Raw genomic sequence first — 27,172 nt, 5'->3', positions numbered from 1 at the left:
GAGAGAACCGATTGTAAAACGTGGAGACGTAACATGGATTTCGATAACACGTGCAGGCAATTACGAATCGTGGAACGGTGCTGAACTTTATGAGCGACGCGATACGAGTAGAAAGTCTCTCTTCGTGCTGCGTAATCGCGGCGATCGATTTCCTCGTATAAAGTAACTCCGGGCCGTTCTGGAAGGTGAATCATAAGAACTTATATAATGTAAAAACCATGTAAGATTTTGCGACGAAGAGATTTTGGAAGAAATATCATTCTGCTATGCGGTGGCGGCACTCATATTTAGGTATTGTAGATTTTTAAGAAAAAATTAGAGGGGAGAAAACCTTCTATTAGGATTCGATCTTAGAATCTCTCTTTTGAGTAAGTAGCCATTCTGAGCCGCTGTAATTGTCCTTTTTGGAAAAATACACCGAACTTTGGGTATTAATTGTCAAAATAAAAAACCCAAACAACAGTTTGATATGTCCCCTTCAAAGTTGAATGTCGCCAATTGAAGATTAATTTTCAAATGGTTAATTTTTAATTGATGATTAATCTTCAGAGTGACTGTAATCCTGAAAATAAAAACTTCAGATGAAAGTAACACTCAAATGAGAGTAAACCCCATCTGTGGATGTTGTCAATTTGCCCAATAATGAAGCTCACTTTTAATATACTAAGTAGCCATTCTGAGTCATTGTGATTGTTCCTTTTGGAAAAATACACTTAACTTTAAGTATTAATTGTCAAAATTAAAAACCCAAACAACAGTTTGACATGTCCCCTTGAAAATTGAACGTTGCCAATTGAAGGTTAATCTTTAAATGGTTAATATCTTTAATTGATGATTAATCTTAAGAGTGACAATAATCCTGAAAATAAGAATTTCAGATGAAAGTAACACTCAAATGAGAGTATACCCCATATGTCGATGTTCTTAATTTGCCCAATAATGAAGCTCACTTCTAATCTACTTATTATTAAGAGTTAATGCTTACCTATACTTATTAATCAGGATTAAATCCACAACTCACATTAAATGTCAATGGTCAACATTTAATGTACACCTAAATTTGAGTGCATTCAAATTTGGATGTATGTTAAGTGTTTGACATCCAAATTGAATGTTAACACTTAAATTTGCGTTAAAGATTAACCCTTAATGATGATTAACATCCAAATTTAAACATCAAAGTTATTATTATTATTATTATTATTATCATCATTTATTAAACGGGACCAAATTCCTTTAGTATATACAAAGTTGATTATATTTTCTCATAAGTGCATATTATGTATTCTTTAGGTATATATACGTTTGTTTTTTTAATTTGCTTGTCATTATTTTCGATAACAACAGCGTTAATGACGTGAACTGAGGACAGAAAATATGCGGTGCTGTCGATTTGCACATCAAGCAACCGCGCGTTTTAAAGGTATTTAATTGCAAAATAGACAGGGCGATAAATATCGGTACACCTATCAAGCGTTGATCACAAAGCGCCGCATTGGCAAGAATTAATTATCACCGACTCGGAAATAATCATGCGTGTCACGTAGGACCAATGCAAAAGTTGTCGGCAGCAACTGCAGTTGCAGCGATTGTCTTGTTTGATAGATAATTCATCATAGAAATTATCACGAATGCAATATTGATATTTTTTCCCCATTAATTGGTTTTTCATAATGATCTCCTTTTGAACATCATCGTTGTAAGAATTGACAAATCATGCTTAAAATTGAGTTGTTTCTTCCGAGAATTTTGTTAAATGTATTTTTCGTACATATTCGTATAATATTATAATTGACATTATACTACAACCCATATTTAGATAGACACTTTTGTGACCGAAAATTGTCGCATTCTTTAATAATGCAACCGACGTCGCTTTTCCAAGAATGTCTCTTGGTTAAAACAATCAGCTCTTCTTCATCGAATGGCACCTTGGTACCCGAGCATGTGATGACGGAACGTGAATAACGGGAATTCGAAGGTGAATGCTCGAGCAAATTGCGAATTACGATACGGGACTGGCCGAGCACGCATGTGTGTAAGATACACACACGCATATAAATATACACGCACACGCGACTCATACTGGCCGGCAACCAGTAATTGACTTCGTACGAGACCTGAGTGCCGAATATGTACACGGTTGAGTGCTCGCGAGAAGAAGAATCGTAGCTAGAAATATGAGATTTCGATATTCCATTCCTGGTCGAGTGCTTTCAGCAGCGGTGTCTGATATTCAGCATTAGTCAGGTGTCGATATCTTCCGAGATAGACTCTTCTCTCTTCCTTGCATGTACACTTTTTTTAGAAAATACATCTTCTAGAAAATATATCCTTTTTCAGAAAATATTTCTTTTAAATATGTATTCTCTTTTAGAAAATATATCTTCTTTTAATAAATATATCCTCTTTTAAAAAATATATCTTCTTTTTTAAAAAAATACATCTAAAATATAGCTTCTTTTAGAAAATGTATCCTCTATTGGAAAATATAACCTCTTTTAGAAAATGTCTTCTTTTAAAAAATGTATCCTCTTTTAGAAAATACATTTTCTTCTAGAAAATATATTTTTATTTAGAATATCTTTTCTTTTAGGAAATATATCTTCTTTTTGGATAAATATAGCCTCTTTTAAAAAAATATATTTTTATTTAAAAAAATACATCTTCTAGAAAATATACTTTCTTTTAAAAAATGTATCCTCTATTAGAAAATGTAACCTCTTTTAGAAAATATATTTTCTTTATTTTCTTTCTGAATTTTGATTTAATTTTGATAAACAGATTAATAGACCAATTTCCATTCTATAGAGATACCTCTTACAATTAGTGTAATTTAATGATAAGTTAAAATTAAAAAAAAAACAAATATATAATAATACAATTTAATTAAGAAATATTCCGAAAAGAGTGTGAAGAATTATGAGAATTGATGTGCAAATCATTGTGTATCGAGAGTTCACTTCAATAAAATATTTCACAAAGACTAAGCAAAGGATTAATAAAAGCGGCACTCTTAAAAAAAGATCCTCGACTCCGATAAAACTTCAATTGAGCGCTGATTTTAAATATCGACGCGCCGAGAATAAGTTTGCCAATATAAATAACTTAGTATACGTGTCATGTATATATCGAATATTATATAATATTACACAGCGTGTATTTTCATGATATATGTACGCGCGCATGTACGTATATATCTTTGCGTATATATGTACGTGTATATGTTGCATTATATCGTAACCGGTGAAAGCGCGTCGAAATCGCGCGCAGAAATAAAATCGCGCGCTGCGCCGAGTTGCAGATATAACGATAAAATCGATAATCCGGCGTTCATGCAACTCTGCGTTAAAACGCACGAACATATACATATACCTTATACACTCTCTACATTTGTGCAGTTAATCCGGATTACACCGATGTGGCCTTTTTTCGTCTGTTACTTACCGTGATCCGATTTGAAACGCGAGAGTAAAGTATCATTATATTCTATGATATGAAAAAAATCATCTGTACTCTTTAGAACTAATTATATAACAAATAAAGAATAATAATTATATAAAGGTTACTTATGTTGCTAGTTAATGAAAGTACATTATTATTTATTATAATTATTGTTCGATTCGAGATAAAGATAACTCAATCTGCGTCACGTAGAAATTAAGGGAGAAATGCCATTTTTCTTGTATCTAAAATAAATAATTTTTATCTCGAATCATTCTATGCGCGCTTTAGATAAAGGTGAAACGTTATTATACAGACTGTTTCCGCTTTGCGTGTTAATTTAAGCTTAATCTCATTTGCATTGGTAATACAAATACATAGGAGCTGATATTCTCGACGCGCGTTTAATTCTAAATGTACTCGCCCGATTCTCATCTCACGTGTTTACATTAACGCGATTCTCGTATTAAAATTCGAAATTAATACACGGCCACACACGTTTGTGTATCGTTTATGACGAATGAAGAAACAGGAACGCCGGCAATTTGTATTTATACAGATTCTGCACAATTGAAAAATGTGTGTTAAATTTAATAGATATCACATGTCCCAAACAATCCACAAAAATTTTTGTGTTAATTCAATATAATATGGAGACACAAATACTGTGTTAATACTTTAACACTAAATAAATGAAAAACTTTTAGTAATTTAAAATAAATTTTGTGTAAAATTAGCATAGTTTTAATGTAAAAATGAACTAAAAATATGTTGATTTTAAATTTTATCATTCCTACTTATATTATAAAATTAAAAAATCAACATTTTTTTCTGTAAATTTTAACAGATAAATCTTGTTACTAATAAAATAAAACATATTTATTATGTAAAATTAAAATAAATTTTTACATATTTTTTCAGTTGTCTTAATAATTTGACATTTAAGTTCAATTAACACCACAATAATATGTTAAAATAATACATAAATGTGCTAAATATTTAACACAAAAGTTTTGACGGGAACCGTTTTTAACAAGAAAACACAAATTTTTCTACTGTGTGTAAATTGTAAATCGCATTCGCGTTGAATAGAGTGTATTCTTTTATATTCCTTTATATACATATTAATATAATATTTCAGATACGATGTCACGATGTTAATTTGAAAATGATACGCATGAGTACGTATATACTGGTTGCTACAACTTTCGCCCTTACTTTTGATAGGATCGAAAATTAAACTTTATTAATGCTCATTATGCGATATGAATATATTGTATTAACGTTTCCACAGAATTTTGGCATCGAAATTATAATTTCCAGAGAAGAGCGTATTACGTGTCGAGATTTAATTAGCCACTTAAAAATTCATATTTAATTATAAATGTCGTTAAGAGATAATTAAATTCGCGTTAAATTTCTTCCGTGTATATATATAATATTTATATCACCAGAAATGAAACTGGATGGAGAAGAGTCAAGTTACACTTTGGGGACAGATTCCTCGACGAAAGTGGAATATAATTGATTTTGTGTCAAATTTTTCGATTGTTTACTATCCAATGAAATATTTTCGTAATTATACAATTTTGTTATTGTTAAAAAAATTCTATTCTATTATTTTAAAGACAATTTTGCTGCAACAGCAAAAAATAAATTTCCTACAGAGATAAACTATTTTTTACTTTGACAGCAAATTTTTCGAACATATATTTGCTCAACGAGATTTTTCCGTTTTGTTTTTAAAACATGTTCCGCTGTAATATCGGATATTCAATTTTGGTAGCGAAATTTTTTCACACATAGAGAATATGCGGTGGTAGCGACATTTTTTTAAGCTGCGTCGGTAAAATTTTTCTCTCTTCTTGTATATGCGTGTATATATGTATGCTTTATATATCTCTCGAAATAAAATCAGTTTGAAATTAAATGAAGTTTCGTTGCCCCGTACGCACCTCTGAAGCTTAACTAATTGAAGCTTCTAGATTTTCGCTCTAGTATACGTATTCCTGTATACAAATGTAATTAAGTGACTATTAAATCTCGGCGTGTTCGTTGCTATGCATATGTGACATCGTACAACCTGAGCGAATACATAACATCGTCATAAACGAATTTCTTGGCACTCATTTTGGTGCAACGTTATCATCATTTTCAAATATCCATAGATCGATAATATCGCGAAGACAGTAAAACCGCTAGAATGGCGTTCAATAGGAAAACATTATTTATTGATGAATTGCGCACAAAACTTTGGCTGCGTTTAGCAAAAAAGTACGTCACAAGGAAAGTTAGGCGCAACCTGAAAATTCAAAAAATTTTGAAACTTTGTGTACAAGTAAAGTAGTTCATTTGTAACCCAAAACTATTTTTTGTTCGTGCTGAATTATGGCCTATAAGAAGGTGAAATTATCTCTCATATTTAAAATGGGTTTTCGCTTTTCCCGATATATCTCGAAAATTATTAAAAATATTAAAAAATGTTTTAGACAAAAGTTTTATGGTAAAAAAACCTTTATTTAACCACGCTAATAAAATTTTGAAAAAATAATTTTTTAAAATTATTAATCCTCAAAAATTATTTTTTCAAAATATCATTAACGTGGTTAAATAGAGGTATTTTTACCATAAAACTTTTGTCTAAAATATTTTTTAATATCTCGAATAATTTTCGAGATAAAACAAAAAAAAACAAAAAACCATTCTATTTATAAAGGATGATTTTACCCCCTCAGGACGTAATTCAGCACGAACAAAAAATAGTTTTGGGTTACGGATGAACTACTGTGTGTAACATCCTTTGTCAACGAACGCTTAGCGATTCTTTAATTTGATTGGTTCTTGCTTTTAGTTCCTCGTTGGATCTAACAATAAGTGTAGGAACCGATCGCAGTGAGAGCTCACTCAACAATTGCACAACAGTTGTGTTATCTGAACGCACCCTTTGTAGTCGGTTGATTGTGCTACTCACTCCAGGTACTAGTCGATTTAGTTATGTTTAATGGCACTGTGTCCTTTAGATCTCTTTCGCTAGAACCACTTAATTGATGGTCTATAATATGTGTATATATATATATATATATATATATATATATATATGGTATATATATTATAAACCATCAATTAAGTGGTTTTAGCGAAAGAGATCTAAAGGACACAGTGCCATTAAACATAACTAAATCGACTAGTGCCTGAAGTGAGTAGCACAATCAACCGACTACAAAGGGTGCGTATATATATATATATATATATATATATATATATATATATATATATATGTCGTAGTGCGTAAAATATTTCGGCAACGAATTATTAATAACATGATGGTTGCTATATAATACGATAAGTATTAATGAGTAATTGACTTCTATAATTAATGTAATTGTGACCTAACCTAATTGCATATCATGACAATAGGTCTTGAAATGCATTTATTGTGTATTATTCATTAAATTTAATCAAGATGAATAGAGGGTATCAGAAATGCAAACTATAAATTATCGTTTTATTGCGATCTGTATGGACAGTAATTATTTCTTTAAAGATAATTTAAAGAAATATGCATATATCCTTGAACCCACGCATATTCCTCTGAATGCTTTATCGTTGGACTTTTCGATGATCTAAATTTGGATTGAGAACGTGCAATAAAACGATCGAATTGTCTTATAATTTTTTAACATTCCACATGTATACATATAATATCATATATATATATATATATATAGGGTGGTCTGAAAAATTTCCGACCTAACAAAGATACAAGACACTTTTTCTTTAAATTTATTTTTATTTTTCTACATAGTCTCTTTGTAAGTCTACACACTTCTCCCAGCGATGCTTTCATCTCTTTAATCCGACCAAATAGTACTCGGCAAAATAATTGTTTACGAAGGTAATGGCCTCTTCATTTGACGAAAATCTTTGTTCTCTGAGCGCAACTTTTAGCTTAGGGTACAAAAAATGTCGCCTAGGGCTAGATCTGATGAGTAAGGAGGGTGGTCAAGCAGTTCAAACCGTAATTCGTGGATTTTCGCCAAAAAATATTTAATGACAGCTCGATATTTGATTTTTTCCATTTTTATAAAAACACTCACATCGACTCACTCAAACGATTGTCAAACAACTGCGCGTCCAAAATAGCTGAAATTTTGGTGAGTATTTTTCAAAAGATGCGCAAACACATTCCCTAACTTTTATTGATGAGTGCTGTCGTCTTCATGTTAAGGTCAGAAACTTTTCAGACCACCCTCGTAATTATGTATATCATATAATATGTAAAATTATTTCGATAACATTTAATTAGAATCAAACTATTTATATACATATACAATACATATTATTTATAAAAATATATAATTTCTAATTTTATAATTAATTACTTTCATAACTTTTTATAATATTTTATAAATTTTATACATAGTAATATTAAAAGCAGTATTATAACGATTAATATATAGAATTATAAGCAAGTTGGATGTCTATAAGAATGATTGAATTTTAGGTATAATAGGTAGATAATGATATCTTTTTGTTAAGTTTGAAATAATATTTAATAAAAATGTAATATATTTTCTGTTAATAATTATAATTTTACTTTGGATAACCGAAATCTTTTCATCGCATTTTTCGCATCCAAGCGTGCTCTTAACGAGGTGAGCAGTGTTTTTTTTCCATGTTGTACGGAAATAATTATGAAATCCGGGACTGTACGCCCGATACGGTATGCATAACAATGCAGGAGTCTAAGTACTGCGGCGTGAAAAGCAGAACTGAAATAACACGTTAGTAGACACCACATTCTGCGCGAATAAAAAAGGCGAATATTTTACGCATTCATTCGATAGAATAAAATTTATATATGTAAGAATGCAATTCAGTTTAAATTTGCTTTATACATATATTCAATAAAGTAAATTATGCGTTTAGCATAAACAATTAATTATTTTTTAGCGAAAATTTTTGATTTGAGGATCATAAAAAGAATTGAAACTCCATAAATATCAGATATATATATATATATATATATATATATATATATATAATTATGCAAAATTATTTCTTTTTTTTGCATTTTCTTTTTAAAACATATTTTTGATGAACGTGTCAACGTTTCAAATGCCACGTTATATACGTATATATCCATGAATGACATGTGTATTGTAAAAAAATTTCGACAACTCGTATATAAATGGTAACATGATTTTTTTGTTTAATGTTTTTTGGTTAAATTTGCACTTGTATTTTTCGTCCATTTAAATTACATAAAAAATAATATTTTTACAGAAAATAGCATATGATTTGTGCACGATTACAGCGGCAAGAAAGTCGAACTTAAAGGGTCAAAAGCACTCTAGCTTCTTCGCGGATGCAACAGACGCGGAAAGCGCATTTCCTAGAGATATATCCAAGTACATTAGTGACATAATTTTCTTGGTGTATTTCTGTAACCTACGAAAGAGAGAAGCGCGTCTTGGCTGTGAGGAAGATGCGGTGAAAGGAGAGGAGAGAATTTCTATGCGGCGATGGCCGGACAGTCCGTGTTTCTTGGACTTATAAGTTAGTCTCTATTGATGTGTGTTGCAACACGTTTCCGTGTTCGGTTGCGCAACACCTGCACTCGAGATGCCTCGTAATTTTCTCCCACGCGAAAATTCGTAAAAAAAAAAAGAATCTTCCCGATCGATATAACGTCCCTTTCGCTCCTTTATCCTTTAATCTCTTGACAGATCCCGGGAATCGTCCAATTTCCTCGCTACAAAGTTGTATTAGAACGCCTGAAGGCAATCTATTTTTAAATCTTTCTCTGTTGACAAAATTTCCCATGGAAGGAGAAACATTTGTTTACATAGTCTTGATTTTTTTAATATCCAATTTTTTCCGCTTAAGTAATCAGGACTCCAAACTTTCCGGGGTCGCAATTTATTTTTACAGAATTATATTTTTTGACATTATATTTTTTTCACAGTAGTTCACAGTAGTTAACAGATTGTCGATATGACAGGACAACTCTGTCGTGTTTCTATTTTTAATTAATGTAATTGCTGAATAAGAACAACACTTGAAAAGGACCACAATGTGGGTCGAAACGTAGTGTGTACTTATTTTTAATAAATGAATAGTTTTTGGTCGAATTAAATTGCATCTTATATTTTGTGAAAAATTTATCACTGACGATCAACAATTTAATTATGAAGATTTTTTATATTTTTTGAATAATTTTATTCACAGTTAAAAAATTTCTGTTAAATTTTAACAGATATTACATGTTTCAAACGGAATTCCACAGAAATTTTTGTGTTAATTTAACATAATATGGATATGTTAAATGGAGACACAAATATTGTATTAATATTTTAACACAAAATAAATGCAAATCTTCAAATAATTTAAAATAAATTTTGTGTAAAATGAACATACTTTTAATGTAAAAATTAACTAAAAATATGTTATTATAATTTTATATTTTATCATCCTCACTTATATTATAAAATAGAAAATTAACATTTTTTTCTGTAAATTTTAACAGATAAATCTTGTCACTAATAAAAGAGAACATATTTATTGTGTAAAATTAAACATAGATGCACTTTGTATTATTTTTATATTTTTTCCTGTTGTTTTAATAATTTAAAGTTCAATTAACAGAATAGTAATATGTTAAATTAATACATGAATGTGTTAAATATTTAACACAAAAATTTTTTAACGGGTACCGTTTTTAACAAGAATACACACACACACAATTTCTACTATGTATATATAGTATATGTTGCGTGTAAAATTCTGTAGATCACTCGGGAAATGATTCTGAGTTTGTGCAGTCGCCCGCAGACGTTCTCTCAAAGCGACCGTATATCTTTGGAATTGCATAACGAGCGCGGATAGGTGGAGGATGAAAAGAGAAACCGTCAATAAGGTGAAAAGGTGGAAGGAGAGAGAGAGAGAGAGTGAGAGAGACGGGGCTTTTCTCTTTCTCTCTTTTTATCTCTCCGTTCCTTTCCCGCGACGAAGATCGGCCGTAGAAAGTGTATTGGGAAAGCGAGCGAGAGGAGCGCGCGAACGCATATATAAACGCGACCATAAATTATTTGTCTCGGAAGGCGCATGCACGAATGATGCTGATATTGCGGCGTCGTTTCCCGGACACGAGGCCGGAGAGATTACGGGCTCGTCCTTTAACGATCGCGATTCCTTATTCAGCAGCGTTACTTATCGACCCGCCGGGGACATTCGAAAGTGCTGCTATAACTAGGCACAATATAGGGATTCTATATAAGAACGTTTTCTTTATGCTAAGGAACGCAACTTGCAATTCATTAAGTGACTAAAGCTCCCCATCCTTAATAGCACAACATATCCGAAAAATATTCAGAGAATATTCGGAGGACATTCGAATATTCTCAGGATGTTTTCTGAACGTCTTCGGGATATGTGTGCTGTTAAGGATTGAATTGGAAAAAGGATATTTTAAATGCGCGCGTGAGTTTGAGGAGTATTTTGATCCTTTTGAATCAATTGACTTGTTCCCAAAACATTTTAGCAACAAAGATACTTTATATGTGATTAAGTTGGATGATGCACAAAGTAATACATGTCATATTTTAACAATATTAAGCCATATATGGGGTGTTTTCCAACAACGTTCGCAGAGAGAAGCGACACTTTATACGACTCAAGTGGTTTCTAAAGTACTGTGTTTTACTGTACTGTCGTTTTATGTCATATGAATACCAACATTTTTACATTTCGTGCCATTTTTCTTCTCTACTGAGTGATATTCCGGTAGGAAGTGAATTAAAAAAAATTGGAAAAAGTTTTGAAAAAGCTATGTAAAGTAATTGCCCTGTACTCTGGTGATGAAGTAAAGAAGCTTGTTGGTGTCCTTTGACATGTTTCATCAAGTTCCTATATGGAAAGTATATTTTTTGTAAAAGAATCACAACTGATAGAATATAGAACAACATAGAACATTTCTAACAGGACACATATCTCGAAGACGTTCAGAGAACATCCTGAGGATGTTCGAATGTCTTCTGGATATCCTCTGAATATTCTCCGAATATTTTTCGAATATGTTGCTATTAAGGATATAGTACACACTGTGTGATACTATATCATCATGTTTTGTTGGAAAGCATCCATAATTAATCGTAACTCAGATAGATAATATATAATTAATGAGTGATGATATTTCGACTAAGTCATATGGTAAGTCATATTTAAACGCGCTGAGTTAAATTCGCGCGGCAACCGGCTGCCGCTAATTACGAGAACCGAACGCAAGCAATATCCTGCGCTAATCTCACGCGTAACGGTACATGCGTTGTTAGTCGCTGCAGTATTTCCGGCATTGCGCGATCGTTAACATTATCTCACGTGTAATAGCGTTTATTATGCGATATACAAAATCCCCCGGCCCCTTTATTACAACGCGCGACCATAGAGAGGTTTCTGCGGGAACAATAAAAAAAATGAGATTCAAGTTCACGAGGATGACTCGCGCGCAGTCGTGCGATAATATCAGCAGCACAATGTAATATACGCCCAGAAGTGTTCCGGCAGAATATGAATTCCGCGGAGCGCGGAATTTCGATATATACCATATATGGTATATTGAATTGAATAATCGCTATCGCGCGATCTACCAGTCTTTCACAGACTGGTTTTTTATAATAATAATAATAACATAATGTTTATTTTGCTCCCCTTGGGGTTACAAGACGTTCTCTTTTGCAAGAAGCGTACTCGAACCTTTTACAATATATCTCTTTAATTCCTTTTAACCTAGTCATAAACCTTACATTTAAGAATATTTTTTTTCTCTTCTCCTTTTTCTTCATCCTTTTTGTCTTTCCTTAATCATTTTCTCCTCTTTCCACAATTCTTTTCCAAAAAAACCTTAAGAAGCATATATGGGACATTTAGGATCGAATTGGGTTCGAACCTGGGACTTTTCGCTTATAAGTCCGCGACTTCCACGTAAGGCCACATGTCACCCCGATTTTTTGTTTGTAATAATTTTCAGTAATTTATCGCAGTGTCAAGATATGTGAGAATTAATTAAATAAAAATTTTTCAAGTCAAATAATCTGAAACCTTTTACTTTTTAAAAGATGAGAATAGCGTTTCGAAGCAGACTCACTTCAGTCATTTAAGAAAAAAAGGAGAGAGATATGAAACTCTTTTGTTAAATTTTATTAAAACTTAATTGATATTCTATTCTATAATCCTAATAGCACAACATATTGGAAAGATATTCAGAGGATATCCAGAAGACATTCGAACATCCTCAGGATGTTCTCTGAACGTCTTCGCGATATTTGTGCTATTAAGGAAAAAAAGAAACTTTGCTCTGCGATGTCACGTTTTTATTTTCATTTTCCGACTTTGGCGCGATTACATGCATTGTCACAGCGCATAACTCATAATATCCTTGCTCGATGAATGCCATCACGCATTGGCACTAGAGGCACACTCGCACACTGCACTTGGACACGACGATACGGACGCGTGGACGCGGGTTGGAATACGAATGCTGTGACCCAGGCGCAAATGTATGCGACGCGCAGCGCTTCCTTGTAAACAAGGGGCGCCGTGAAACTGCAGCCTAGGTCGAGGCCGTGCATAGTCGCGAGTAAATAGGTAGGCGGCTCTGCAATTGCATGCGTTCGCGGCAAGAAGATTGCATCATTTCATCCCTTAAGAAGTGGATAATATATCGATACTTGTTTTTTTATAGCATTTTGTGAATATCTCAGGAATAATGTTGATTTTGAAAAAAATGATAGTGTGAATGAATGTATCAAAATACTTCAAAAAAAAAAGATTAGTTTGAGGTTAATTGATTAGTTATATAGATAAGTTGATGGTTAGTTATGTTCAGTGTTATGCGTAGACGATTTTAAAATTAGTTAGATAAAGAGGAGATAAAATATGTAAATTTATCTTAGATAAGATGAAGATGTGATTTTGTTTTAAATATATCTATGATAAAAGATAAAATTATATTTATCTAGATAATTTTTTAGATAATAATTTTTAAGATTGTTTATGTAAACAATTATAAAAAGTGTAAATTATAAAAGGGATATAAAAATATATGTGTTCATATTTTTATTTATAAATCTTTATCGCTTATTGCTTAAGTGTTACTATTTAAGTATTTTTATGTGCTATGATTCTAAATCAATTATCTGAAAATTATTTTAGTAAATAATTTAGTAAAGATAATACTTTTTTTATCTGAGATGCAGATATAGATAATATATATGTTTATTATCTGTATAAAGATAAGATGACGCCAAAGTTTTATCTGGATGATCATATAATTTTATTTAGATAACAACAAACACTGGTTATATTTATAATATTTTGAATTTTTTTAGAAAATTAGATTAAAAAAAATGATACAGAGAAAACGTGTCAAGAAATTGCCAAAATTAGCTAATTAAGGAAAATTAAAAAAATTTTTCATCAATTCAGTTTTATTTAGCCCGTGTAGCAAAAGTTGCGCTATTTCTTTAACCATTAAGTTAACAATAAATAAATTGATTGCGTTTCATTATACGATTATACTTAATTATGTGAATTGGATTAGACTGTCCCAAAATTATTTTTAAGAAATTCTTTAGAAATTTTAAAAATAATTTAAATGTGTGTATATAAACTACATTTTCAAATTAACTTTTATAAATTTAAATTTTTATACTTAAATAGCCTTTAATGTTTCTTTATACAAGAAACATTAAAGTAAAAAGAAGCATACAATAAAAATTAAAAAAAACTTATTAAAAATTTGCATCTACAAATAATCTAATTTTATCTAGAATTTCGAACAAAAATAGACAAATGAGAAAATTCTCAGAAATTTTTAAACAATGTGCGTGCGTGTGTAAACTACAGCATTTTTTGAAAAACTCAACTGACCAAAATATATTTAGGGAATAATTTGCGCGTTTTTATTTTACTCTCAGGAGATCTTAGGAAAGCGGTACAAGATCCCATTTCGCTTTCTTCCGTCTTTATGTCGAACACGCACCAGTGCTCACCGACAATAGGGTGCATCGTCAGCTCATTTCGCAAGTACACAGTAGATTCGCACTTACGATAACAAGAGCAACTGCGCTGCGTTTCCGTGGCGTTAATTGAGATTTGACACTTAATTCTGGATTACTCCACTAACGGCCTTTGCATAAATATTAAAATTTGATAAATATCGGAGTGGAATGGAATAAATAATCGGCGTGAGCGATAATCTTAATAATAGCTAATAGCATTATTATATAATTTTCATATTTTACGCATATTTTTCATCAAGCTCATCAAGCTATATATATATATATATATATATATCGTATTATATTTTATGTTTTGACATCAGAGAGAGAATAATACAGTTATACAGTTACAATCATTAATTTTTTAGTCAACAAACGTACCTCGAAACGCCAGATTTGTTTGTGGATAAATGGCTGGTCCTGATTTAATTGTGTTTATTGGGAGTTGAATGGTCACTAATAAACACTGTCAAAACGAGCTGTATATTGGTCTCTCGATATTGTCGGGTCCGATAATATCGTTATAGCATCGCGTCGTAACCGTTTATTCGAACGTGCAGCGTTTTTGGTGCATTTACCGCGCCGCTGATTTCCGGACAAAGGGAGGACGAGTAGCCGCTCTCCTACCCTCCGTGCGGATATAACATAATCGATTTATTAGCAGACTGAGGGATTGTAACATCGTGTGGAAATCTGGTCGCTTTGAGATAGGCCGAACAGATACGGTCCACAATGTTACCTCAATCTAAATAGTACAAATTGCAGCAACAATTACGTGAGAAGACACTCGCTGTCGGCATAAATAATTTATTTACAATAAAAATTAAAAAAAGAGAAAGAAATATAGTTGTATATACATTTGAACAATTTGTGTTAAATTTAATAGATATATCACATGTCCCAAACGATCCACAGAAATTTTTGTGTTAATTTAATATAATATGGATATGTTAAATGGAAACACAAATATTATGTTAATATTTTAACACAAAATAAATGCAAAGCTTTAAATAATTTAAACTAAATTTTGTCTAAAATTAACATACTTTTAATGTAAAAATTAACTAAAAATATTTTGATTTTAGATTTTATCATCCCCACTTATATATTATAAAATAAAAAATTAACATTTTTTTTTGTAAATTTGAACAGATAAAGCTTGTCACTAATAAAAGAGAACATATTTATTGTGTAAAATTAAAAATAGATGCACAAGTGTTATTTTTACATTTTTTTTAGTTGTTTTAATAATTTAAAGTTCAATTAACACAACAGCAATATGTTAAATTAACACATAAATGTGTTAAATATGTAACACAAAAATTTTAACGGAAACCGTTTTTAACAAGAAAACAAATTTTCCTACTGCGTATATATATATATATATATATATATATATATATATATATATATATATATATATATATACATATTATATAGCTCTCTCTCTCTCTTTCTATATATATATATATATATATATATATATAGAGAGAGAGAGAGAGAGAGAGAGAAAGAGAGGTGTATATCTTGGCTAAGATAAACAAAACGTATTATTTCGTATCTTATCGTGTTATCGAATCGAACTTCACGAGAATAAACGCGAAAAGAATCCAGAAACGTAGCATTCAGATTTATTCGTGCGTAACAATAAAGTATGTAATTTGCAACTAACAGCTACATATTTTTTCTCAAAAACAACTATGTTTTCTTACCTTCAATTTCTCTCATTATTTTGAGTATAAAAATCATCGAAAAGTATTTTCTTTTATGTATACGGCGATATTTTCCTTCTCTCAAAAATTTAAGATCACAGTTTATGCAATTATAAATTAACAATACTTTTATAATGTAATATGTGTTAATCGGTTATTATTTTGGAATTTAATTAAACTCACATATACATTTAAGTATTTGAGTAAGAGATATGAAAAATAATGCTTTGCTCTTTGTTTGCTACAACTGTTTGTTTATTTAATAAAATTCTGTTTTGTTCATTTAACTGAAACTTTAATTAAATTTTTATTTGCTTTATGTGATTAATTTATTATTTTAAGGAATTAATATAATAAAAAAAAAAGATATGGAAAGATTATCTTTCTCGTATGCTTTTCTGCGTACCTTTCACAATAGCAGTTATTAAATCTTTATATAAATATAAAATCTGTGCTTCTCAAGAAGTTAAACTGACTATGACGTAGAAAGTTTAATCACAGAAATTGAACTCTTAAGTTTATTTTTCCAATTTATCTTTCTCGATATACTGTGCTTAACTTTCGATAAATTTCGTTAAATTTATTGATTAAGAAAAGAAAATATATATTGAAGAAAATTTAATTAATTTTATGTACATATAATATATCGAATTTCATGACAAATAATTTTTCACGCACGTCTTAATAAATAAATTAAATTATATCAAAATTAAGCGCTTTATTAATAAGTTCTGAATTAAAAAGAACATTTATTTGTTGCAAATAAATATATTCTTTCACAAATTTTTTTAAAACTTTTTTTATTTTATTATTTTGATTTCGCCCATTAATGATTCCACCCGAGGTATTGTATACAATATTATGCTGATTTACACGAAAATAATTATATTCTAGCGTAATATCATACATTTCTAGATTATGTATTTGATGCGACAAGAAACGATTGATGTGAAATAGTTGCACAATTTTTCTTATTTGTCCTTAGAGTAGAGTCCTAGATATAAAAAAACATAAAATAATGTAATAATAATAATATAACAATAATATAATCATAATATATTATTTTTGTATGTATTTTTATTTATTTATATGTGTATTTATTTATTTTTTAAATATATTTATTTTTCATAATAAAAAGCAAAGTGGTAGATAATCGCAATAAATTGATACATCGATAGTCAATATTGCTTCTCTGATATCTAGGACTCTAGTTCTTAATTGTCGCAAAAGTAAAGGTGCAAGGAGGAATAGTAGTGTATGTCGAGTGAAATAACGGAGTTGCTCTTGATTGTCCTCGTGACGATGATCGCACTGATGCATCGGAGTGAGCAGTACCGTTTGGTTCGCTTTACGACTGTCATAAAATCACAAACAAGTGCAAACGGCGAGGCTGTCGGATTAGAATCACCCGAGTTCTCTCTCTCTCTCTCTCTCTTTTGGTTAGGTTTTTAGATTAGGTTAGGCTTGGTTAGGCTTGGTTAGGACGTTCTTAGCATTTTTCTTCTCTCCTCTTAACATCCGCCATTCTAGGGGTTTCGCGAGAAACTAACGGTACACACACATCACAAACTAGGATCTCTCCTATATAGTTCCTTCTCTCCCTTTGCCGACGGTCCCGTTTCGTTCCTTTTTGCTACTCCTTTTTCATTTCCTTCCCGTTCCACCTCTTTCTCCTGCTCCCTATTATCCTTCTCCTTCTTCTCCTGTTTCTGCTCTACTCCGTCTAGTTGGGTGCTGCTGCTGCTATGTTAGCTCGTTCTTCTTCTTCTTCTTCTTCTTCTTTCTTCTTTCCATAACGGTGACGCTGGCTTCCCGTTACGCATCCAGCCTGAACCTGCCCTCCCGTCCGAACGAAGAAACAACCTATTCCCTTTCATGGGCGAGCCTTGTTACATAATGGATGCTGGAGGAATGAGAGATGCCAATGCTGGATGGATGTGCGTCCCATATGGGTCTTCCAAAAATGAAAGAGTTTACGTAGTCTTGCGCTCAAATACGATTTATAGGTCTTATCCTTCAAAGTTTGACGTAGAAAGAAAGTACTAAAATAAATCGCAAAATGACAATAAAATATCGATACCTATATGTATTTTCTCAATAAAAATGTATAACGTGTTTTAGTTTACTCAGATTTATAAGATTTTTTATGTAAATTACATATTGAAAATATATTGTAATACAATATTCTAAGAATATTTGAAAGAGATGGAGAATAATTTTCTTATTATAAACTTAAGGAGCAAGCAAAATTATGAACAACTTTTAGATACTCTTGTTTTTAATTATAAGATACAGTCACTTTATCATATAAAATTAGTTTATTGTAAAATTAGTCTTATTATGGAAAATATATAATTTATAATTATCAATGCATTAATTATTTGTTTTTTATTTGCTTACAGAGCAACATTACGCGGCAGCTGATTCCAACAGTTCGACGCCCGCTAAAAGTTTTGTACCATGCAAGGTTTGCGGCGATAAAGCCAGCGGCTACCATTACGGCGTAACCAGCTGCGAGGGTTGTAAAGTGAGTATCGTATGTTGAGAATATTCTTATCACGAACAGACAATGGCTTCAAAACTGAATGCTTTGGGACTTCAAAGCCGAAACTGTAATATTTACATTAATTTTCGCAAAATCAACATCAAGAATATCATATTGTGGCTCAGTTGTTTTGCATCAGCCTTCATCGCAAACTTCGATCATTCATTGCTCTGATAATCTATCTAAAAAAATACTTCTTTCTCTCTCTGTTACAAAAAACATTCACGTACACACAGCAGCTATATTTTAAATCTGTACAACATGACTACTATAATATGTGTTTAGCTCCATTGCTGCTAGTGAAATTAAGTATTTTACAAAGTTCATCGAATTTGTTTACACGGTTTTGAAGGTTAGTGATTGGATTAAGTATTTTACAAGGTTCCAATTTGTTTATTCCTATATATATAATTACTTCGAAAAAAATAGTACTTTAAATGGATTCTCTAAGTATCTCGAAAAATAGGAGTAGGAGTTTCAAATGCATTCGTGCCTGAATTAAGTATATATTCGAACCTTTTAAAAGCAACCTAACCAAGTATGGGATTTTATTTTTTGCAATTTACACTAATGTATATCCAAGGAAATAAATCCAAGAAAAATTGGCATTCGAAAAATTAGAAATTATACGCAATCTTGAGCTACGATCGTGGCTTTCGATACTTTTGCGGAACATTCGCAGATTGATTTGACCTCACGACGTGTGTAGCGATAGTAGTGGAGTCAAGTACAGTAACTTACGGAGTTTCGATGATACAAGCAAGGATGCATAACGATCGAGCAATAATTCACAAAAAACGACTCGTTCGCACTTTGAGGCCGGGGATATTTATCGGTATCGTGCGCGCACGCTTATGTCTTCACTATCGTGGGAGATGCGCGAATCTCTCTCGCCGTCTGTCTATGCGTTGTTGCACGCCTGAGATTTCAAACGCGGAAGCCCTAAGGCCAGAGTTAACCTAACCTAACCTAACGGTGAAGTGGTGCATTCTCGCATTCGCGTTAGCATCGAGTTTTCGCGGACTAATGCACATAGGCAGACGTGTTTATCGGCCGTACATGCTTCCTAGTTCGATAATTGTAAAGTTAATATAAGGATATCCTTAATTATTTAATAATACTGTTCAACAAAAAATGACTTTTTTCGAATATCGGAACGAGATTTAGTCGTTTCTTATAGGTCTTTGGATGCTGATGAATACGAATCCGGTTTCCAAACTATTTCATATCATGTCATAATTTTAAGAAATTTTTAATTAAAATTGCAAAAAGGGCTATTTTTACGAACTTCATATTATAACTGTAATATGTGACCTGCTGCAGAAGTTTTATTACAATCAAAATAAAGTATATGTTAGGATTTTTAAAAGGAATTTTAGTGTCGATTATAGTTAATAAGATATCCATGGTTAAATATGAGTCGTGTTGCGGAAATTAGCTGTGATTTACAAATAGGTCATTGCCGGTTTACTAAATAGCTTTCAAAAATTTTTAGGTCATTAAAAATGAATTTGTTGTCAAAATTGTCAAATTCAAAATGGTATTCAATATAGGGGATGTCAAAATTTAAGAAATGCTTTTTTTATATAAATCTGCTATATTAAGTTTTATATAAATCTGCTATATTGAGTTTACTGTTGTGAATTTAACAATTTCAACACTGGATTTGTATTTGTACTAATCTAAAAACCTTTAAAGATTAAATAAATATAATTAAAATTTATTTGATAAATTGTCAATGACCTAAGCCTCATCCCATTTAACCATGGATATTTTATTGACCATAACTGACATCAAAAATTTCTTTTGAGATTTGAAAGTCTTAATAATGTATTTTAATTGCAATAAAACTTCTCTAGCACATCACGTATTGTAACTATGCTATAATGCTATGCTATAATGCTATGCTACAATGCTATGCTATAATAAAGTTTGTGAAAAAATCCTTTTGTTTTTTAATTAAAAGTTTCTAAAAATTGTGACGTGAATTATTTGGAAATCAAATTTGTATTCAGCATTCAAAAAACTATAAAAAAAAGACTAGTCTTGTTTCAGTTCATTTCTTTATTGAACAGTGTAATTTGTTAATAGACACAAAAGTGCAAATTGGAAACTTGCATATTACTTTCTCACCATTCTACTTCATTCATTAAGTTCAATCCTCTATGCAAGCTAGTTTTTCAATTTTAGCTTTAACATTTTTCGTTACGTATATCTATGTGTATGCGTGTACCTATTTTTGTATGTTTCTTTCGTAAAGTTCGAAAATTTCCATTTTGTGAAAAATTTAAAATTTCATGAAAAATGAACTCTTCCACTGATTGTTGCCAAATTCAATACCTATCATTCTTTAATGATAGTTTATTTATATAAAATATTTATCCTGATATTTTAAAATTTAAGGAAATTAGGGTAATATATTACAGACAGAATTTAAAAAAATTAAAATTGCATTAAAATTTAAAATATTGTATGAATTTGTATAAGAATGACAGTAAATAAAAGTGTTGTTCTACTTCACATATATGCCAAATTGGAGTGCTGTAATTCAAACAATTCTTGAAACGTTTAAATTTTCAGAAAAGTGGATGAACACACACACACACACTCACACTCATGGACATTTTTAAAAAATACAATTTTTCGATGTTTGGAACATTCTGGAATACATTGGCATAGAAATCTGAAAAAAATATTTTTCACGAAAACAAAGTTTCCTCTATGAGGAAGCAGAAAAGAGAGAAGAGAGAAAGCTCAACATATGTACAAATAAAATATAATAATCACTATAGAATAAGTAAAATTACATATACATATATACAATATATATTTATACGTATATTGTTGACAATCATATTCAGTCGACATTAAAATTATTGAAAGTAAAATCACAAAAATAACATTTAGATTGATGGTTTACACTTAATCGATACTTAATTGTTTGCTTAATAACACTGAAAATGACATCTAAAATGAAGATCACATTTAACTATTTAAGGACAAAATGCAAAATGACATTAAAGTTGATGGTAAATTCTCCAATGACATCCAAGTTTCTATTAGATTCCAAACATCAAAAATTTTGATGTATTTTTCGTAAGAATAGTAAAAATTTGCCTAAAATTGATTGAGAAGAGTGAAGAGTTGTTCGTTTGTTGCTTTCTTGAAAGAGAGAAACGGTTTGTCAAAAAACTTCTGATAAAAAAAAGAGAGAAAAATTTAACGCCTAGGCACGTTTCCAATATTGAATGAAGAGCACGCTTTTGCTTTTTCTAACATTTATATATCGATGCATCAAGCGAATATGCGGAATATTCTAGAAATGGAGATGCAGATAGCAATATTATTTTGAATTTCGAGAATTAAAATTATATGAATATGAGTGAGATGTAAAAGTAAAATTTATACGTACATAAGCTTTTCGATTAATTTTTAATTTGTAATATTAAAATTCATAATTAACTAATAATCGATTAAATTGATATTTAATAATATTTATCAATATAAATTTTGATTAAATAAATTTACGCATATGCGCTTATAAATTGTGATTTAAAATGCGACGGATTGAACACAATGGAACAGCATTGTCCGTCCACGCGCGGATTATTACTACTGCGCGAGCCGTCAGGTCTGACCTTCAATATTTTTACTACTGATTCGAGTGATGTTGTAGTTCGAGCTGCCCGTTTATCGAAGTTTTCTCGTGTAATATTTATTATTGACTATACAATTTTTTTTATAATTCCTCTACAGTATTATTATCTTCTGTGATACATAAATCTTTTACAATAATATATCGAGATTTATCGAATAAAAAAAAAACAAATCTTATCTCTCAACAATACTACATGTATTTTTGTATTTTCAATTTGTATCATCAATTTGGAATTTTTCCGTAGTTTTTTAAATCTAAATTTTAAAATATTCTATTTTTAATTATTTAACATAAACTAAAATAATATTATTAAAAAGCTTAATGTCGTTAAAATAAGATCATTATAATCAGATTTAGAATTTTTAAACTTTATAGCATTTTATGTACATTTTTTTCTTTGTGACGAAGCAATCATTATTATGGATAACAGAAAAATAGAAAGTGCTATTAATTCAATCATTTGTTCAACTATAATTAGCCGACTGGGAGCATAGATTAATTGATATCTGTCGTTTCTAAAATCAGCACACATTTTATCTCTCGCGTCTTCCATTTTGCTTTAATAACTATATGGCTGTTATACGCTTTTTCCGTCATCCGGCTGATGAAGACAAACAGACGGGTGCGATATGACGTATCGATTTTAGAAACAGAGGCCGAAACCGCTCGCGCCCCATCGGTTATCAGTAGTATCGACAGTTGCATTACGAGGAGCAGCCCATCAGAATATTTCAGGATATTGAATGTTGGATGTACGTCAGTATTGTTGTACGATGCTGTTATGAATACCTTTCGTCAATTAGTAACCGATAATAATAAGTCACTGCGATATTTTCGCGACTGCTCGCAACGCGGCCATTACTCTGTTACTTCCGCAAGCGAGCTTTACTCTCTGCAGCCAACTGGCTGTTTACATAAAACGTATTAATGAACATGAGAAGTTGGGCTGTTGGATTGTTATATTAGAGCCACATTGAATCATTCGAATGTTGAAATATATAAATTCAAATTATCATTATTTTCAAGTGTTTTTATGTTAAAGAGTTTTATTTTAAAGGACTTTGGAGGCAAATTTTAAACGGCTTTTCATTAATTGTCAAGACAACAATTAATATCGAAAACTAAAAACATGCGATAATAATAACCAATTAAAGTACTTTAAGTAAAAAATTAATCAAATTTCTGAGTATTATAATAGAAGAATATACGGTGATTCTACAAGACAATATATACAAAATGTTTTATTTTAATCTATATAGTCGAATATTGCTGAAACATGGCTGTAAACAAAAACACCTTGCATATCTTGAATTTTTCGAAACAAATGCTTTCTCGAAAAATGTTCCTGATAAAAGTTGTATGATCTAAAGGCCAAATAATAATAAAATTAATTTTGAAAGAAAATAACTTTTTTAACTTTTTTAGGAGCATTTCTATATGAGAAGTAGTTACATAGCTAAAAAGTAAGAGATTAAAATAAAACAAAATATAGGGGATGAACACTATATTAATCAAAAAATCTTAAATATCGCAAAAAAGTCATTTTTCAGAGGTTAAATCTCAATAATTATTTGGCACTTGACGTGCCGGTGAAAATTGACTTGCAGCATCGTTTTTGGCATCAAAAAATTAGTAAGAAACACCTTGTCTGATTTAAAATAATGAAAACAAATATTTTTTTGTAAACTAGTGTAAAAAAATTATAAAACAGCTAATAAAATATTTATTATTAGATCATCTTTCTCAATACCTTTTATAAATAAAATAATGAGAGGAATTAATTGATGCAAAGAACACACAGTTATTTTTAAGAAAAAATATATAATTTGATTATATTACAATAATTAAAATGGGACCATAACAACAACACACAAAATTTATAACAAAAAAAGAACACATAAACATAACACAACACTGTGTTTTAAATTAATATTGAAATTATTATTAATCATTCGTATAAACTTCAATGTAATTATGAGAGATGTTCATCCGGAAGAATGCGCGGTAATATAAAGGGCGCTCGAGAATTTGCTTTTCTCATGAACGCGTTTTCCGTTACTTTTCTCTCTCTCTCTCTCTCTCTCTCGCTTTTCCTGAACTCTCAGCACTTATAAAGAATGGCATAGAGTGTCGTATTTTATACGTCGGGACGATATAATTAACCCCGGGACGCAGTATATGGGATCGTTATTAATAGCGTTTTCTTACTTCCTGTTCAGGGCTTCTTTAGGAGGAGCATACAGAAGCAGATAGAATACAGGTGCTTGAGGGACGGCAAGTGTCTCGTCATCAGATTAAATCGAAACCGTTGCCAGTACTGCAGATTCAAGAAGTGCCTAGCCGTCGGCATGTCCAGAGACTGTAAGTATAGGATGTTCGCATGAGAGCATCGAATAATTTTTACACGTCGTCTATAGAGAATCGATAAATCTCAAAATATGTATGTCGATATTGGCGAGAAACGATGAGTGATATTATTTAATATTTGTTATTTCTTGATATATACAGACTGTGTATTTGTTTCTTTTTTAAACGCGTTCGCTCAATTCTATCATCTAATCAATTTCAAAATGAGTGCACTGCAAAAATTGTATTTTTATTGTAAAAATTTCTCACTTACTTTTATTAGAATACTGTGTTTTAAAATAGGCGCCAAAAGAATTATCTTGCTTTAAAACAGTAATCCTCTATAAATTAGGATCAGATATTTCTAATTTATAAAAATGTAGATAAAATTGGATTTATTTTTATACTAACAAAAAACGTTGTTTTACAGTACACGTGTGAAGAAAGACCACAAAGAAAGCATGGACCGAGCATAAAGTATGAGGTCCTAAATAATTAAATTAGAATTTTGATAATAAAATATAAATAAAAATAATGAACAATCCCGCTCTGTATTTGAAATAACAAATTATTAAAATGGTGAATTAAGGGGATACTGGAGTGACGACCGAACTCCGATAGGTTAGCACCACACATATCTAAACATATGCACGTATACAACACATATGCGTGAAAATGTTTTTAATATATAACTTTTTTATTAAACTTTCAATCTCCCTTTTAATTGTTTACTAATATTTCTTCATATTATCCTTACCGCGTATACTATATTTTATGCACAGACAAACTGCAGAACTTTTTTATTAAATAAGTATTGTTACGAACTGACACAAAAGAAGTCGATAACAAAACTGTAATTTTTGATTTTTATATGATTTATATATGCAATCATAGCTAGCGCGGTCCGTTTTTATAAATACTTTAAAGGATTTATTGATCAGTATAGTAAATAAAAAGATATATAAAAAAAACTTAATATTCGCATTCGGTCGGTAAAAACATACCTGCAGCATTCCCTTAAGGCCAATTAACGAGCAACATTAAAAAACAAACTAATTAATATATAAACAATTTTAATGTTAAAAATTCACATATTCTAAAATTATACAAACATTTCCACTGTACTACAGTCTTCATCAGTTAAACTTATAAATATAATCAACCTAATAATGTACAAAAAATTTTTTTTTAAATAATTTATATTACATTATTTTGAAACAAACAATAAAATTTTAAACAAGACTTAGGAACTGAGTCATTAGGCTATAAAATGCAAACCGAAGGATATAAAATTTTCTGTTTTTTTCATGTGTCATCGCCTAATCTTATATAAATTATTGCAAATTTGCTGTCACAAACTATGTTAAAACTATATGATTGTTAAAACTATGTGAGTCCTGAATTGAAGGGATCATCTTCTAATTCTAACGTTTGACGATGTGGAAATCGTTGTCTCTTAGTTATGCCACTAAATATAATAATACAATCTTAATGTTGTGACTATGTGAATTACGAATACTATATGTGTGATTTTACAATTAATATATTAATCAGCTTACTTATGTGAATAAGGATGTCTACCACTGCGATTTGAATTTTTCTTTTTGTTCTCAACACAGTTATGATAAAATAGTGTCATTGTTCCTTTATATATTATGATGAGAACACGTTATATCTATATTATTATAACTTATATATGTGTTGTTTATCTATGTCTGTAACTAACTTCTCAAGTATATCAAAATACGAATCACATAACAACCCAGTGTCTTTATTTAAATTTATTCCGTTTTTCTGTTCTTTTATGTAACATTTCAGAAATAGTCCTCTTATGATAATTAATTTTATGATCTAAAATTTTGACAATATTCCATTTAAAATCGTGTTTTTCTTTGTTAATGTGTTCTGATATTATCGAGAACCTATTAATGTTTCCTTTGATATAATTTTTGTGTTCTTTTATTCTAGTTTTTAATTGTATCTTCGTCTGACCCATGTATGATGCATCACAGTCATTACAATTGGTCTTATAAACAACGCTAGAATTCTGTGAATGCAGATTTTGGTCTTTATGAGTTTTTATAATATTGTTGAGTTTATTCAAACATCTATAACCAATATTAACATTATTAGACTTTTTAATTGAAAAGACAATCATATCTGAAATTCGATTAATATATGGAATAACTACAAATTTTTTTATTGTTTTTTCTTATTCTGCTAACGCAATCTTAGTACTAATATCATCATTATTATTGTGTTTGTTTAAAATAATACCATTGAAAACAAGATGTTTGATATGGTTATTAATTTTATTGAAAATTAAGTTGAGAGGATAACCATTGCTCAAAAGTATCCTGACCATATAATATTTTTATTATAAAATTGTGGATGTGATAATAACAAA

General features: G+C 30.4%; 1 protein-coding gene across 3 annotated transcripts in view; it reads left to right on the top strand.

The window, feature by feature from the left end:
- Eip78C (Ecdysone-induced protein 78C) overlaps positions 1-27,172 on the top strand; it is a 100,012-nt gene that overhangs the window by 60,914 nt on the left and 11,926 nt on the right. For all 3 annotated transcript variants that reach the window (XM_029310022.2, XM_029310020.2, XM_029310019.2), the window contains 2 exons: positions 18,619-18,743; positions 24,639-24,780. In XM_029310022.2, coding sequence (XP_029165855.2) covers positions 18,619-18,743; positions 24,639-24,780 — 267 coding nt within the window. The remainder of the gene's footprint in view (positions 1-18,618; positions 18,744-24,638; positions 24,781-27,172) is intronic.

Source organism: Nylanderia fulva, unplaced genomic scaffold (assembly GCF_048542155.1).
Source record: "Nylanderia fulva isolate GAGA-0341 unplaced genomic scaffold, ASM4854215v1 Scaffold110, whole genome shotgun sequence".
Classification (NCBI taxonomy): domain Eukaryota; kingdom Metazoa; phylum Arthropoda; class Insecta; order Hymenoptera; family Formicidae; genus Nylanderia; species Nylanderia fulva.
The sequence above is the reverse complement of the archived record's forward strand: the minus strand, read 5'-3'. Positions and strand labels throughout refer to the sequence as shown.